We start from the raw sequence: 13,520 nt of genomic DNA on the forward strand, positions 1-13,520 counted from the left end.
GTGTAACATGTTTTTTCCCGGATTATTTTTCGTTAAATGTTGGTTGAAAGAAAGTTTATTTGCCGGCAGTGAATACTTCTTTATTTTGCTGCTCTGTTGACTTCTCGTGCTGCTGTGCTACTATGCATTCGATTGCGTTACAGTCCAAGTTCATTCAACATCAGAATTACAATACGAACTTCCTAGTTGTCATTACAATAGAAAAGAAAAAAACATTATTTAAAACAATCATGAGTTTAATATTATATGCCATATACGAGGTACACTATTATATTCACAAAGTAGTTGTTCACCTGATAATAGTAAGAAATACTGTATCATATATTTCAGATTTTCTCCAGTAACGTCTTGTGACGTAGAACGAATATTTTAAGAATACAAATGTTTTTCTTTTTTTTTTTTTTCTGAACATAAAAGGAGTGTTTCTTTTGATAAAAAGAAAATGTTTTTTATAATGAGGCTAGAATCATAATTGTATACTTTGTATGTTATTTTTATATGTATGGATAACTTTTTTCTTAGATTGGGAGTTACGAAATTTATAATTACAAATTATTGTTTTTTTTTTTTACATTATTCGTTTATTCTTTTCTTGATCTAAGCCCATGGAAGATTGAAGCACAAGTTTGGTTACTACTTGAGTGTACATGTTTGTTATTCTGGTTCATTGACAATGATAGCTGCGCTACTACTTTTCATTCTGTAGAGCTATAGTCCAAGCTCACACAACTTAACAGTTTCGGTACTAACTTCCTAGCTCTGATCATAACGTACGATTAAAATTTACAACCTCCAATCTTCCCTCTTTTTCGCCTTCGTCTCCTCATACGAACCAAAGGTAATTTGAGAACAAGTATTAGTAGGAAGCATTAATTGTTCTCTGGGAAGCGGAAGGATAAAGGAAGAATATTTAAGAGAAGCTCTTCAGTAAATTAAAAACTGCTGTAATCATGATAACTTTATTTTGCGTTCATTTTAATTGGTAAGTCTACATATATTACGAAGTATGTTGCGATGATCGTCATACGATTTGGTGACTAGTACAGAAAACGACTTCATAAGTTTCGTGTTTTGCTATAAAAATGTTCTACGTAACTTACATAGCTTATATCTAATTTCAAAATAATACATATTATTATCAATATAAAGTGTATCAATAATGTAATGACTTTATAAATATTGAGTTTCATGATTTCATAATACTGCACACATTCAGTTACGCACATGACTTCACACATGCAAGAAACCGACACTTGCTTTCTATTTTAATTGTAATGTTATAATAATTTTATGGTATCTTAAACCAACATACACAATAAAAATATTTAGATCTACTTAATGAAATATATACAAATGTATAAATGATGATTTCTGATTATATGTAATAGTGACTATTTTATGGCGATTTAAATTATATATTTTTCCACAATTTTAATATTATTTTGGTTATTTTGTAACGGAATTTAGAATCTTTTTCTAATGAGCACTAGTGATAAGCTTCTGATAAAATCATGATAATACAGGACACTGTACTATAAGATTGTTTGACTACTACGTTCTGAAAGACACTGTTACATTATTATACATAGTAACTTATACAAGGTGAGTCAGGAGGAAAGATACATGGGGTAAGCAGTGATAATATTGGTGATTCTGAACAAAAAAGTATGCCCTGTTCTTAACAGTATCTGACAATCAGCTGTTTGATCATCGCGGGCATCAGTCTTAAGTCCTTCATCAGTACTCACATGCGGACGCAACCAAAACGACATGAGGTTGTAGTAGGATCTATGAAAGTATCCTGGGTGTTGGATCGGTCGCGGTGGAGTCAATCCTTGGCCACCAAGGTCACCCGACCTTACTCCATTGGATTACTGCTTGTGGGATTGGTCTACAGGGGAGGAACTTCTCGCTCGCATTTTGCATGCCTGTGCTCAAGTAAATGAATGAATCAGCTCAGATCAGCAACACAGCAGCTGTCTACAAGAGCTGCAAAGTGAATTGAAGTTGACGGTGAACTTTTTGAACATGTTCTGTAAAGAAAAGTACACAATTAAACAGAACATAAGGTAACAATATTTTAATTTATAACTACCTGCAATTTTTCCGTTGCTAATTTTTTCCGTTAATTTTCTCCGAAACCATTAAGAACAGAACATATGTTCGTATAAACTTTTTTGTTCAGAATCACCAATATTTTCACCCCTCAAACCATGTACCTTTTTCCCTGACTCATCCTGTATGTATAAAGAAAAATATTCGTAATCTCAGAGGTCGTTTTCTTCGCCTAGTTAGTCAATTGTAATGTGGAGGCACAATAAATTGTAGGACGAAGTTCTGAAGTGGTTTTCAGATCCTTAATAATTTTACGTATTCGATAAAATGACACAGTCGAAGGAAGAGCACTCTGTACCACTGTGATGATGTCGAATGTTTATCGCTAGGTGAATCAATCCGTCGATTAAACCAATCGCTCTTAAGAGTAGAAAGTGAGAACGGACGTCTGATTTCCTCGAACCAGAATGAATGGAGGCATGTCCTTGGTGAGAACTTCCAGCCAAGCCATGTACAGCGGTGCAGACACCGTTCCTTTTCGGGGCATCGGTAGAGACCTGAAACAGAAGAAATCAACATTAAAATTCAACATTAAAATTCGCCAGTTGGTCTACTTGATATCAAACTACCACCATCATTACCACTATCGCTATCATCATCGTCATCGTCATCGTCGTCGTCATCATCATCATCATCATCATCATCATCATCATCATCATCAAAAATGTTTTCAGCACTATTAATGCCGTCATTAGATCGCGGGACTTCATGCAGTTGCATGTTTTTATTGATTTGGTAAATTTAAAAAAGTAAAGTTGACTCTTTGCCGATCATGGTTTTTACGTTCGAACTAAAGCAATTTTACTTTGCATAAATGCATATTTCGAGGATATTCCCTTTTAAATACATATATATTTTTATTTTGCATATTTATATGCATATATTAATGTCTTTATTTGGTTTTCCCGATTTATTAACTAATTTCAAAATTTCTCTGATAAAATTAAGAATAATCTCCAAGACATATAACAATTATGAGAAATAAAACCAGTAATTGAGTTGTTCAGAGCAGAAGTGGTGTAAGTCAAAATTGGGTAATGAGGGTTAAAGTAAACATTCTGTAAAATACAGCGGAAAGTAACAATTAATATGTCCTTCGTGTTATCCATCGACTACTAATAGCTTAAATAGATTGAATATTAATTGCTACTTTGTGCTGTATTTTACAGAATGTTTACTTTAACCCTCATTACCCATTTTTGACTTACATCACTTCTGCTCTGAACGGCTCAATTATTTAATTGCTCTTGAGGACATGAAATTGCTGCGACATTGGATATTTCTCCCTAGTGCATAAGTTGGGTCGTTTTCCACTTCAACATGATATTATCTCTGTGTAATGTTTCAGGAGACAGGACGAAGATATGCGTCGCCTGGATGTCATTCAGACTTTTACTCTGATCTCGTAGAACCAAAAATGAATGTATTTAAACATATGCGACAATAGAACCACGTAGGGTGTAAATTCTCATTTCAACAAATTTTACTGCACAACCAAGCGAAGAACCAGTGCATGATCGATCTGCTTACAAGTTTAAAAGCCAACATGCCGAAAGAAAAAGTAGCACAAAAGATTTCTGAAGACATGGTTTTCTACTGATGGGGAAAATCGTCTTTTTGCAATATGTGACAAATAGGTAAGCTTAAATCATCTAATAACTTCACAATATATCGCCATTGGATTTTTTTTTATTTTTTTTTTTCAGAAATGAATTTTGTTATTGGGAGCTTAGGTATGTTCTTAGCAATTTAGAATTCACTTTATTTGCTGCGGTGTTCATTCAAACTCCAACAGTAAAAAGGGATGGCCCAACGTCGCAACAAAGAATTGTAGAGAAGATCCTTAATACCCTTTCAGACACGAGTGAAAAAAAGAATGAATTTCATAAAGATTTCTCCCAGTCTGTGGTTGCTGTCAATTTTCCTTGGCGGTCTTCGAATAACGTAATTTTTAGAAATTTTCTAGAAAGATACACCAATAGAATAGTTCCCTGACGAAACAAGGTTTATACTACACAATAAACCTCTAATGTGTATTTTTACTGCATATATTTCAATTTTAGAGCATATTTCAAATATAATCATTACTGTCATAATCATAATCACCACCACAATCACTATACACTAATCTATTCAAAATAAGAACCACCTTTGCTGTAAACAATGATCGAAGTACTCAGGCGGAAGGAAAGGAAGAGTATAGATCTTGCATTACAGCTCTGCATCTTGCAACATCACTTTTGCGGTAGGGAGAAAAGAGAGTGCAGAAGTTCACAATGCCTTTTAATGCTCTGAGGCCAATGATTGAGACAAGCCGTTTGAAATTTACCGGTCATTCACCGGCAGAGATATAATAAGAGAAATGTACTTCTCGTCTTTCTGTTTGGCATACGAATTATTTCATAATAATTATATAGCAAAGACGTAGCGTACCCTTGCCCTTTCTTAAAATAATACACCACAATGCCTCATATAATGTAAAATCGTCCATCTGTGATTTATTATTGACAAAAAGTTAAAGCATAACAAATATGATGGCGAATATATTTGTCGAACAAATTGGCAACTGTAAAATTGTATAAATAGCTAAGATATTTTGTTTATTGTGCATATCAGTTTTTTTATGTAGTATTCCATAACGTGAACAGAGGCGCATAAATATGAAAAAAAAATCATTTGGTCAATAAGCTGCGACATAAGAGATTGGGGTGTAATAATAATAATAATGATAATAATAATCTATACTAATAATAAATCTGTAGCCGAAATTTTTCTGGTAATTTTCGATTTTCCAAACATAATTGGTCCTAACATATATAATTAACCACCCTGAAACCGAAAATCGCTTTTTTGAAATTTTTGTTTGTATGTCTGTCTGTCTGTCTGTCTGTATGTATGTTTGTTACCTTTTCACGCGATAATGGCTGAACCGATTTCGATGAAAATTAGAATATAAATTAAGTTCGTTGTAACTTAGATTATAGGCTATATGGCATTCAAAATACGTTATTTAAAAGGGGGGTTATAAGGGGGTCTGAATTAAATAAATCGAAATATCTCGCTTATTATTGATTTTTGTGAAATATGTTACATAACAAAAGTTTCTTTAAAAATGATTTCTGATAAGTTTTACTCTCTGAAAAATTTTGATAGGACTGATATTTAATGAGATAAATGAGTTTTAAAATTAAAATAACTGCTATCTAAGGCGGTATATTGAACTAAAAAACAAATGACTTCGTCTATAAGGGGCCTTGGACACAACAATCGAAAGCAATGAAACATAGCCTACAGACAATGTTTCTGTGTTTGTATGAAGCTAAATTAACCGATTTGTATAAATAATTATTATTTCATCATTGGAAAGTGTAGTTTCTCTGGATGGACATAATGCTATCATGTTATTACAGTAACTTTTGAGTGAATTGAGGACAGGTAAGATTAAAATAGCTTCTTATGCACAGAAAACTTGATAGGTTATTCTGTATATTCATTTCCTGTATTTCTTATAATAATGTTTATGAACATATTCATTTTTATCTCAGAGAATTAACGAACAACGAGAGTGTATTGATTTAGTATGCAGTAATAGTACGTTAGTTTAGCAATCCATTATTTTATAATTCAAATTTTAACTACGCTCAATTGAATCGTGTTAAAATATACAAAACATATATGCAATAAATGCAATGCAAAAAAATTGGGTAATGAGCCAAGCAGATTATGTTGCGCTGTTGTAAAAGTTGTTCCTCCTGAGATTCAAGAGCTCCCAGAACAAATTAAAAACTTTCTAATTCGAGTACATCCGTTATCAACACGCTTTTTCATAATATAATATAAACATAATAATAAATCTGTAGCCATAATTTTTCTGTTAATTTTCGCTTTTCCAAAAATAATTGGTAATAACAATTAAGAAACATGTTAAAGGAATTGTCATTGCACCAAATGAGTGGTCTCTGGATCAAGATGATCGCATTTTAATATTTTAAATACAATTTAAATTAAGTAACATATTAAACGATTTATCCTTCTATCAAACACGAATGTTCCCTGGATCAAATGTCCTATTTTAATTATGTAATTATTTTATATTTATTTCTAACGGGTGCAGCGGAGCGCACGGCTACGGCTAGTAATAATAGTAATAATAATAATAATAATAATAATAATAATAATAATAATAATAATAATAATAATATGATAAGTCTGAGATCCCATAAGGGCAACGGCGTCCTACAACAGTAAGACACTTGGGGAGCCAGTCCAAGAGAGCTTACACTATAAACTTACAAACTAAACACATAAACTATACAAACTAAACACGAAAAACTATACGGATTAAACACATAAATTATACAAACTGAAAGCACACAAAAAACTCTAGAAACTGAACACACAAATTATACAGTCTAAACACACACACAAACTATCCAAACTAAACACACAAAAATTATACAGACTGGAAACACAAATTATACAATCTTAAAAAGAAACACTCACACTATATATAAATTCAACACACAAATTATGCAGTCTTAACACACAAAAATTATACAAACTGAACACACAAATTATACAATCTAAACACACAAACTATCCAAACTAAACACACAAAAAACTATACCAACTAAACACATAAATTGTACCAACTAAACACACAAACTATCCAAACTAAAAAAACAAAAACTATACAATTAAACACACAAATTATACCAACTAAAATGTAATAGTAATAATAATAATAGTAATAATAATAATAGTAATAATAATGATAATAATAATAATAATAATAATAATAATAATAATAATACAGAGAATTAGATTCATTTGTAAACAATATCACAATGAAATACTCCAGAATTAGACTATATTAAATTAAATATCTCTGTGTTTATTTTTCCCGCTTTTATTAAACACCCCCATTTGTGAAAGAATAATAATGATTTCAATGTAATGTCACATTCTTTTGTTTCCCCTTTCTTTTGTCACGGTTGACTGGATTTGAAACTATTTTAAGCACATAATTTCAGACATCCAAGGTCTTCTGTAATTAATGACGTCACCGTATTAACAGAAAGTGAGACTAGATTTCTCGAATGGCAAGGATATAACATTTCAGGCTAAAATTAAATGACACTTACATGACAACGAGTTGTGAATCTTGAGAATTCTCCAGAAGTAATTCTCTGAGTCTCAGTTGTCTGTCTGTCTTCTGTTGCATTGCTGTGAGTTCAGTTGCAGTCACACACACTTCTAAAGAGAGACAAAAATAATGCATCACTCTCACATTATTTCATTTAAAGATAACATATAGACCTAACCATTTCTAGTGAATTTATTTAAGCCGAATATATTCTTGAACTCATAGGAGGGTCAACTTAGCTTATCAAAGTATTTGTGTTTATAGCAGAGAAATATACAGTACTACAAAAAGATGGCCTATATGTCCTTTAAATTTGTTTGCGTTATGTTTCCGAATAATGTCTTACCAGAATCGATCCCGTCTTCTTCACGGAATCCTTCGAGCAGTTTGTTGAATAAGTTTACAGTACTGCTTTGTGGTTTCTCCGTTATTCCTGTAACCATCTTCAGACTCTGGTAGTCAATACGGAACTTGGACAAAAGACTTGCCATGCTAAAAGTAAACATGAAAGATACGGTTTAAATGTCTTGTTCCATTATCGACTATAGCAACTAAGACTGGTATTATACAAATAAGTACACAAAAAATCTTGACAAAGTCTGCAAATTCGTAAAATAATTGTGGTATATTTTCGTACGTTCGAGTGATTTTTTAGTGCCTTATTTCATATAAAAATTGTTTTACTTGTGAGTTTAAGTATAAATATACTAAACATAGGCTATTCACATATTTGTATGTAGGCCTGTGTGAGTATTTTACCAACAATCAGTCTAAAAGCGATTGTATTTTTATTAGAAACTTTTCTTTATATCATGTATGAGTTTATAAAGTATTACAATTTTGCACAAATTTGCACGCCTTATATTTCAAAATAACCTCGAAATGAAACTATGGATTTTCCCATTTTGATGTCAGTTCCCAAATATATATTCATTTCTCATGCCAAAGGTATCAGAATAGTCTCTCTTATATTTGTTATATATGACTTACTCCATGGATTGAAGAATCGGTAGAACGGAGAAAAATGGAAACGCAGAATTACTGCATTGAAACTCCATATGTACTTCAGTACATCACAGTAATTATTCCATAGCACTTCATACTTCTTCCGTTTTAATTTTCACGGCATTTAATTTGAGAAGAATTGTGCGTGAAATTATGTTTAACCCTTGAATTGACAAAGTATCCTATAGGATACAACATTTTAATTTATGCTATAATTTTATTAAATTACGGTAGGAAAACATAAATTGAAGCAGAATTATAAAATAATATAAAACAAATATGGTATGGATATTGCATTAGTTGTTATCTTTACAGTCCGATACAGTTTAAGAAAAAGAGTGTGAGAGACTGATCTTCCAATTTAAGGAAATACCTTACTGTAATAATATCGGACAGCGCGAACAACGCTGGTGCTGCTACCTAGGCAGCCGGTGTGGCGATACTCGGGAAGCAAGCTGTAATCAACTTCAATGTATATAATTGCTGGGCTAGTTAATAGTTTTATTAATTGGTATTGTGTTAAAATGTCAGGGTGTATATGTGTTGTTTATATTCGTTACAAAATTACAGCATTACAAATTGCTCCAAATCGTACTATCGATTTCCGAGGGATCATAAAACGTGAGTCAACTACATTCTTTAGTAGGCCTAATTCCTTTAGCTTTTTTAGTTAGACGTAATAAATGAATAGAAGTTAAAATGTATTGGAAATTTTAAGGTTTTATCAAATTAAGTTTTATTGTTGCCCACATGCCTTTACTAATTATTACAAGCATCAAATTACTATCAATTTTATCTTTTCAGTTGTCAGCAATGGGTATATAAAGCATTATGGTAAACTCATCCTTAATGTCAGAATTGATTTTGTCTCACTAAACCAAAGAAAAAATATGTAACAATTAATTATGGAAAGTAATATGAAGTATGCAATATTTCTCATAATATGCAGCTTTGGTATAGGATAATAATTTTACATTAAATACTATTCAATATTTCTTAAGTGTTTCATATATTATTCCACATTAGTAAATCACGTTTTAAACAACAATCCGAATCCCGCTATGTTAATATTTGTATTTGTGGACGTAATTCCACGCCGCTCCGCTAGATGTCAAGTCGCACTCACGTCAATGCTGCTAGCATACAGCTGTCCGGTATTATTATAGTAAGGTATTTTATTTAAGGGTTAAGATGTTTATATGGTGGTTAATTTTTGGGCGGATACTGACTTGCGTTCCTCCAGCTCGGACTCGTGTTGACGATTCACCAGAGCGAAGACTCTCAGTTTGCAGCTGGACCAATGTTGACGCGTGCTGATGATGTAGGGCAGCAGTATCGTGAGACCTGGCAAGAAAAACGTGCATAACTATCTCGCTGTCTATAGGTCAAGCACCGATCATGAAGTAAAAGCACAGGCCACAGTAACTACACACGTCTGTGATGCAAACTCCAAAATCCTAACAATTTTCTGTCTGTTTCGTCTTCAGAGTTGAATAAATGATTTTGAAGATTATAGACGCATATGTGAGTGAATATGTGTGTGTGTGTTTGTTACAGTTTCCTTTATTATAGCTGATAAAGACGTAGTTCTGATAGACAAACTCTGAAATGTATCAAAGACTGAGATGGAAGATGATGTCAAGTAGGTTTCAAAGACAGCTCCATCTTTAAAAGCTTTCCGAACTTAGACATGGCAGGAAATTTCATAGACTTTGATAATATTCTACAACAACACTTGTAAAATTAGGAATTTCAAAAACTGCATAGTTATGTATCAAGAAAGAAAGAAGAAATGAAAGTGAAAACTATTTTGAATGACACTAAAGACTGACAAAATGTTTTAACTCCAAAAGATATTAGACTAGCATGGATTATTAAGAAAAGCATGCTTTATTTAAGAAAGAATTACCTGATAATTCTTTCTTAAATAAAGCATGTTTTTCTTAAAATGATCCTTTAATGGAAAGAAATTGAAATTTTATTTTCAGAAATTCTTTTCAAAGTACACACTAATACAGACTTTAGCATTTCAAATGTAGAATCTAAATTTAAAGGAGATTATTACAACATCATGAGAGTGTATTGTTTTCACTGCGTAAATACCCTTATTAGTTTACTTTTGCTTTGTTAAATTAGCCGTTCAGAGCAAAAGTGGTGTAAGTCAAAATTGGGTAACGAGATTTAAAGTAAAAATTCTGTAAAATATAGCGCAAAGTAGCAATTAATATGTCCTTCGTGCTATCCACTGACTACTAATAGTTTAAATAAATTGAATATTAATTGCTACTCTGCGCTGTATTTTACAGGATGTTTACTTTAACCCTCATTACCCATTCTTGACTTACACCTTCTGCTCTGAATGGCTCAAATGTAACTTTTCAGTTTACACATTTTACTCTTAAATTCATTTTTGAAAATAGAAATTGAATATTTATTTTGCCATAAATTATAGTTTCATTAAAACAAACAAATAAAACATACATCTTTGTTATATGATTTCATTAATAAAATTCAGTACAGCTTATTTTGGTATATACAATGTCATAAGTGAACTAAGCCATTTTTTATGTATATATTATCAAATCAATATATAGAATGACTGGATGAAAATTATTCAAAATGAAAGACAGACATTTTGTAGTCCTCGGTTCATTGTCCCACAGCCGGGAATTTTTTTCCGTGTTGGAGATTTACGTTCATATTGCGCGCTAAAACTATGCTGAATAGCTGTAATCGACTCTTAACTCGATTAGCTGTAGGCCTAATCTTATTATTTAACAGAGTTCAGCCGAAGTGACGAGCGCTTGAACGGGGCAATTCCCTTTGCAATGGGGAAATCGGAAATGTGTATGATAAATACTTCCCGAGATATATTTTTCTTCATTTTGGATATATTTCGTACGGACATGCAGGTTTTTAAACCAAAGATTGGACAAGTATAAATAATAATATTAGATATTAGCAAATTTAATATATCGAAGCTTTAATTACGCAGTAATTCAATTTGTATTAGCAACAAATAAATAATATTATAGTGGTAAACATACCTCCATCGTCATACAGCCACCAGACGTCGATGTTGCCCTGCGGTCGCTTTTGTCGGAACATTGTCAAGTTAGACAGATCGATTCCATTGGGCATTCTGTTCAAGAAAAACGTGTAATGTTAGTGTTGGAACTAATTTGTTATAGGGCACAAAGTGAAAATCATTGCAAGAGTTCCCTATCCTATAAACTTAGGTTTAAGTGTTGGAGAAGAGGATAGACATAAGAGTGTAATTTAATTCCCCAACGATATTTAGATGGCAGAGATTTTATTGAAACTTTTATAGCTTAGTACCTTTCACTACGGCCTCTCTTATTTTCTTCTTTCTTCATTTAACTTCTAACAGTGACTATTCGTCTCCTCGTCTATTTTCTCAAGGTAGCCTACATCGTCAGTGCATCATTTACAACTTCTGTAGTAATCCGGAAGAATTGTTTTTACACAAATTTAGTTCACAATAAAATACTAATTTCTACTCCATTTGTATTATATTTTCCGTCCGGGAAAAATACTTCTAATTTACGAAACACCAATATTTTATTTACTGATTTATAGAACTGCCGTGGAACACAATAACTTAGCCGAAATGGTTATCAGGCAGAACATGGGACATCCCTAAGAATTTCAGTCCGAGGAGACTTTTCGTGCACCCATGATCGAATGAGCTGCTTGTCGACTGTGTTAAGATATCCCCACTATCCGCCACACCATGCATCTCTGTCAGTCCATCAAATTCGTATACCATAACTCTGCATGTCGCCTGCCTCACAGATCTACACGAGTCTCATGTCCCCATCAGGCAAAGACGAATCTGGGAGAAACAGATGTCTCTGATGCAGATCTATTTATTTATAGATAGAGCTGTGACGAGAGTTCTCCTCTTGGTTCAGTTCTTGGCCAACCTCTTCATTTCACTGTAGGTCTTCCCTATCTCTGCAGCTTCTTGTATGATCGTCCTTTACCAGATCTTTTTGGGACGATCGCGCTTCCTAGCAGCCCAATGCCGTCTTCTCAATAGCCTCGTCTGGCTTCCATAGCGTCTGCTCAATCCAACGCCATTTCCTCTCTTTGATCTACTTGGTTGGTTTCATTCCAGAGTTATTAATTTGTAATCATATCCAGTCACCTGACATTGAGGATAAGCTGGAGACAGCGGCTAACGAAAACTTAAGCCATGGTTTTTCTGAACCGACGCATGCGACGTGCGAGGTGCGAGGCCTGCTTCGCACAAATCCGGACTACACGAGAGATAGTGAGTGGTTTCTAAAACAGCGAGGTGCGCAGACCTCGCATCTCGCACTTATAGAAACCACTCACTATCTCTCGTGTAGTGCGGATTTGTGCGAGGCGGGCCTCGCACATCGCATGCGTCGGTTCAGAGAAACCAATGCTTTACAGCTACCTGCTGATTTCCTTCGTCACCTTCCATGTTATGCAGATCTTTGAGTCGTCTATAATCCACCACCACTGTAGTTTGCCAATTTTTGGACAGAGGAGAACATTCACCAAGGGGGACAATGTTATGTTTTATTTAACGACGCTCGCAACTGCAGAGGTTATATCAGCGTCGCCGGATGTGCCGGAATTTTGTCCCGCAGGAGTTCTTTTACATGTCAGTAAATCTACTGACATGAGCCTGTGGCATTTAAGCACACTTAAATGTCATCGACCTGGCCCGGGATCGAACCCGCAACCTACCAAGGGGGGCAATATTTTGGCGTTATGCAAACAGAAGTGGTGCCTTATTTTCAAGACGGATATGATAATGGAAGGGGAATTATAAGAAGTGTTGATAGAATTATGGGAAAACTGGAGAAACACTAGAATAACTGTCATAACTTTGACTTTATCCATTACAAACACAATTTCGCCATTGCCGACATTTCAAGGCGGGTCCTCGGTCGTTGTAAGATAGTGTTCTGCCAACTGAGCTACCAAGACTACTTCCGATTAGTGATGAAATTATTTTATAATGATAATGGCTATCACTCCCTCCTACGATCATGTTCAATTATTCTGATAACTCTACCTTCTTCCTACCATCCTCATTATGACGTATCCAAGAGATGGTGTTTTTTTTAAATGCCATTTAACTTACACGTATATACTATATGTTCTCATAAATGTTGATTGAAATGATCACAAATCTTAACTTTAATTCAGATTTTGTCGTGAGTCTTCTGGCAAAAGTAACTTGGTTTAAAAATGT

The 13,520-nt window shown here is 33.5% G+C and overlaps 1 protein-coding gene across 1 annotated transcript in view; it reads right to left on the reverse strand.

Annotated features, from left to right (window-relative positions):
- Window positions 1-1,834: 1,834 nt before the first annotated feature.
- The window catches only part of NKCC (sodium potassium chloride cotransporter), a 155,782-nt gene continuing 144,096 nt past the window's right edge, over window positions 1,835-13,520 (reverse strand). The window contains exons 16-20 of the mRNA XM_069823783.1: window positions 11,314-11,408; window positions 9,496-9,610; window positions 7,608-7,753; window positions 7,260-7,371; window positions 1,835-2,612 (exon numbers count right to left, since the gene is read on the reverse strand). Of these exons, the coding sequence (XP_069679884.1) occupies window positions 2,477-2,612; window positions 7,260-7,371; window positions 7,608-7,753; window positions 9,496-9,610; window positions 11,314-11,408 (604 nt within the window). The 3' untranslated portion in view covers window positions 1,835-2,476. The remainder of the gene's footprint in view (window positions 2,613-7,259; window positions 7,372-7,607; window positions 7,754-9,495; window positions 9,611-11,313; window positions 11,409-13,520) is intronic.

Source organism: Periplaneta americana, chromosome 4 (genome assembly GCF_040183065.1).
Source record: "Periplaneta americana isolate PAMFEO1 chromosome 4, P.americana_PAMFEO1_priV1, whole genome shotgun sequence".
NCBI classification, from domain to species: domain Eukaryota; kingdom Metazoa; phylum Arthropoda; class Insecta; order Blattodea; family Blattidae; genus Periplaneta; species Periplaneta americana.